Here is a 3,459-nt window from a genome sequence, read left to right on the forward strand (position 1 = left end):
ACCTCACCTTCGAGCGGCGAATCCCGTTTCACTAACAGACGAGGCTCTGGCGACCCCGAACTCCTCATGGAACTTGGGGGTGGGGAGGGAGGGATGGCCTGAAGGTTCAATGTGGCTATATAAATCGTTCCCGAGATGGTCGGGCTAGCACCTAAAATGTGCTGTGTTACCGGAGCGTACCGGATCTATATCCGGCAAAGGACCATCACATCGATAAGACCCCCCAAAGTCTTCAGGGAGTAACCTTAATGCTACAACAACAACAGCGCTCTCAGAACTGCTACGGTTTGTTTCTTATGTCCCCAGAACACCATTTACACAATGGTACTCCTCATAAGGGAGAGAAATTAAATGCTGAACAGTTTCTGCTGAGTACCCCGAAACCTGGGCTTCCCAACAGGTATCTGACTGAAGCAGCCCCGCCTGCCAGGGGCTTAAGAGTTATGAGGAAATACGGAATCTGAGAGCTCAGGCGTATGTAGAAAAAGTGCGCGCATCGGACCTCAATGCCCGGCGAGCCCTGCTCTTATACTCATAACTCGCAGTAGAGGGAAGCAACCTCCCGAAGGAGACGCGAGTCAATCTAGCACAGCTTCGATCTGCATACTGTAACAGGTTAAACTCTTGCCTATCCAGAATCAGCCGCGACAAACATAATGTATGTCCTGCTTGTAACGTGTCCCTACATGACATCGACCATCTTTTTAATTGTAATGTGGAAACAATGCCTCCAACACCCCTTTCCCTCTGGTCCACCCCTATTAAAACTGCAAGTTTCCCTAAACTTCAGTTAGAGGATATTGATGACAATTTGTGCGTGAATGAATGGGTTTTAATTTCGTCCCTGAAACTGCAAAACCCACCCAAACGGATATTACTTGGTGGAAACGTGTTCAATATAATAAATAACAGCCTCTAAATAAGGTCATTTTTTGGTACAAAAGTTATAGGCAGTTTTGCACTTGCATCGACGATACATAGAAACAACCTTACACAGCTGCAATAGCCACAATTATATCCTACGCGGATATCTGCACAATATACGCAACGGGTATCGGTCCTTCTATTGATGAGCTATGCAATGCTAGACAGGCAGGATGTGGTCATCCAAACCGACAACTGTTTGATGCAGGCCCCCGTCCCAGGCAATAGGGAGACACCTCTGTTGATAAGCACAATACAAAGCTTTATAGCTTCAAAACTTCCGCAACCCAATTGTCAACCTCACCTACGCGAGGGGAATCCTGTTACAAATATGAATGTATCATAAACATATTTAGCAGGCGAGGCTCTGGCGACCCCAAGTTCCACATGGAACTAGGGGGTATTACGACTTAGATGTTTTAATGTGGTCATATAAATCGTCCCCGAGATGGTCGGGCTAGTACCCTTATGGTGCTTTGGTCCCGGAACGTACCGGTCATATATCCGGAGAGGGACCATCAACATCGATAACACTCCCCAAAACCTTCGGGGTGTCTTTATCGTTAATACAACAACAACAACAGAGAGCATGAGGAGGCCCTTGGCCACATTCGGCATTATCATCATTAGTTGGCGCTTAACTGCCTAGGCGACCTCATTCACACAGTCGGTAAAATACTGCAACAGGTTAAACTCTCACTTATCCAGAATCATCCTCAACATATGAATGCAACGTATATAGTGCATGTAATGCGTCATCACGGGACACCAACCATCTTTTAAATTTTACGTGTGATACATATACATCAACTAGCTGCTCGAAATCACGTCCATTCCTACAGCATTAACAATAATCAGTGCCAGTTGCTCGGCATCACAGTCCATCTCGACAAATTATGTTATTTATATTATGCAGTATAAATTTCAATCTATTTTTTGTCATATTTTGTCTGATTGTTAAATTTCTAGACTAATAATGAAATAAATTAACGCCCCTAGCAGCAATGTTTGCATAGGTCAACCCTGTTTCCTTGAACTTCGTTAGAGGATTTCGATAACAATTCGTGAACGTTGGCACTTACTGGAAGGAGTTAATTTTTGTTGTAGTTCTGGTTTTAGCGATAAGGACACTCCCCGACGGCCTTGGGGAGTGTTATCGATGTTGATGGTCTTTGCCGGATTCAAATCCGGTACGTTGCGGTAACGAGCGCCATTTAGGTACTAGCCCGACCATCTCTGGATTGATTTAGTATGACCACGTGAAACCTTTTAGGCCAGAGCGCCCTCTTACCATCTAGATTTATGAGACACTTAAGGTCGCCAAGGACTCGGCTGTTAAAGAAACAACATTCGCCACGGGTAGGTAAGTTGACTATTGGGTTGGGGAAGCTAAAAATTGCGCTGATCGATTTGGGGTTAGTATAACATGGTGTTAAGTTGCTGCAGAAAGATCTCATCCAATAAGAGCAGTCACTCAAGAAGTATTACCAAAGTCCTGAAGCGGAGGTCCAAGGAAAGAAGAAGCCTTTAAGATCCTTGATTTCACAATAGTTGTACGTGGGAATGTACGGCATTATTTCTGGCCTAATTAGTTATAGACGAAATTTGTAGCTTTTGTGAAGATTTGTAAACAAAAACCATTCTAAAATCAAACTAGAAATTACCTTAGTTCATTGGGTTACAAAATTTTAATCATTATCGGCCTTAAATTATGAATATTGTAGATGTCGAAAGTTGTCTATTTATCTAGTACTAACTACGGCCTCCTTCCGTGCAGCATCCTGTAACAGTTGTGTATCCACCTCCTCACCGGGCAATTGAACGTATCGCACAACTGAACCTCTGATGAAGCAATTCTTCACCGACAACATGTGCGGGTATTTATCTGGATCCGTGACATTAATATCGGTCAGCTTTATATTTAGATATTGATCCACTGAGTGCAATGTACCGCAAATACTACAGAAAAACGGGAGCATTAGCCAAATGCCAGTTAGCAAAGATTGTGCAAGGTGAAGTGTTTACCTGAGGTCGTTTTTGAGTTCCACCACGACATCTTTCCCCACAAGGGATTTGAAGAACGAATAGAATAGCTAATGGAATGCAAAATAAAGTTACATATGTATGGTCTTTGATAAAAATCGTTTATTAAACTTAAATTGCAAATACTAACCATTTGTTAAATGTGTGGAAATGCGGCGACAACAAAACATTAAACGTTTGTCAAATTAACAGCTGTTCGAGTTGCCATCTTCCCAATAATAATAGTTTGGGCGCTTTCTGCAGACAAAATTTTTTGTGATACGTTGCAAACATGTTTCCGTCAGTTGAGTGATAGAAAATTTTTACTCTGAACTGCAAGTTGGGTCAGTTGCCAAATGTCCTCATAAATTATTTTTCACATTTTTGTTTGGTGATTCGACTTATTCAACTTCACAAAAATTACACACTTATATCAAAGAATTTATACAAAATTCTGTATATGTTCTCTATTTATATTCCACTGATATCAGAGTCGTACAGCTATAGGGAATC

General features: G+C 42.2%; 1 protein-coding gene across 1 annotated transcript; it reads right to left on the minus strand.

Annotated features, from left to right (window-relative positions):
- Positions 1–2,584: 2,584 nt before the first annotated feature.
- LOC137253538 (U6 snRNA-associated Sm-like protein LSm2) lies at positions 2,585–3,164 on the minus strand. Its single transcript, XM_067790649.1, has 3 exons — positions 3,098–3,164; positions 2,950–3,017; positions 2,585–2,883 (listed from the first exon to the last, which is right to left on the minus strand). Exons 1-3 carry the CDS (start codon positions 3,098–3,100, stop codon positions 2,667–2,669), a joined length of 288 nt encoding a protein of 95 aa, XP_067646750.1. The 5' UTR covers positions 3,101–3,164; the 3' UTR covers positions 2,585–2,666.
- Positions 3,165–3,459: the final 295 nt, after the last annotated feature.

This window comes from Eurosta solidaginis, chromosome 5 (genome assembly GCF_040869045.1).
Source record: "Eurosta solidaginis isolate ZX-2024a chromosome 5, ASM4086904v1, whole genome shotgun sequence".
In the NCBI taxonomy this organism is placed as follows: Eukaryota; Metazoa; Arthropoda; class Insecta; order Diptera; family Tephritidae; genus Eurosta; species Eurosta solidaginis.

Bases quoted from the DNA above. Each gene is read 5' to 3' on its own strand.
- LOC137253538 (XM_067790649.1), bottom strand. The intron at 2,884-2,949 runs GTAAACACTTCA...GTTTTTCTGTAG, and splicing joins GAACTCAAAAACGACCTCAG to TATTTGCGGTACATTGCACT.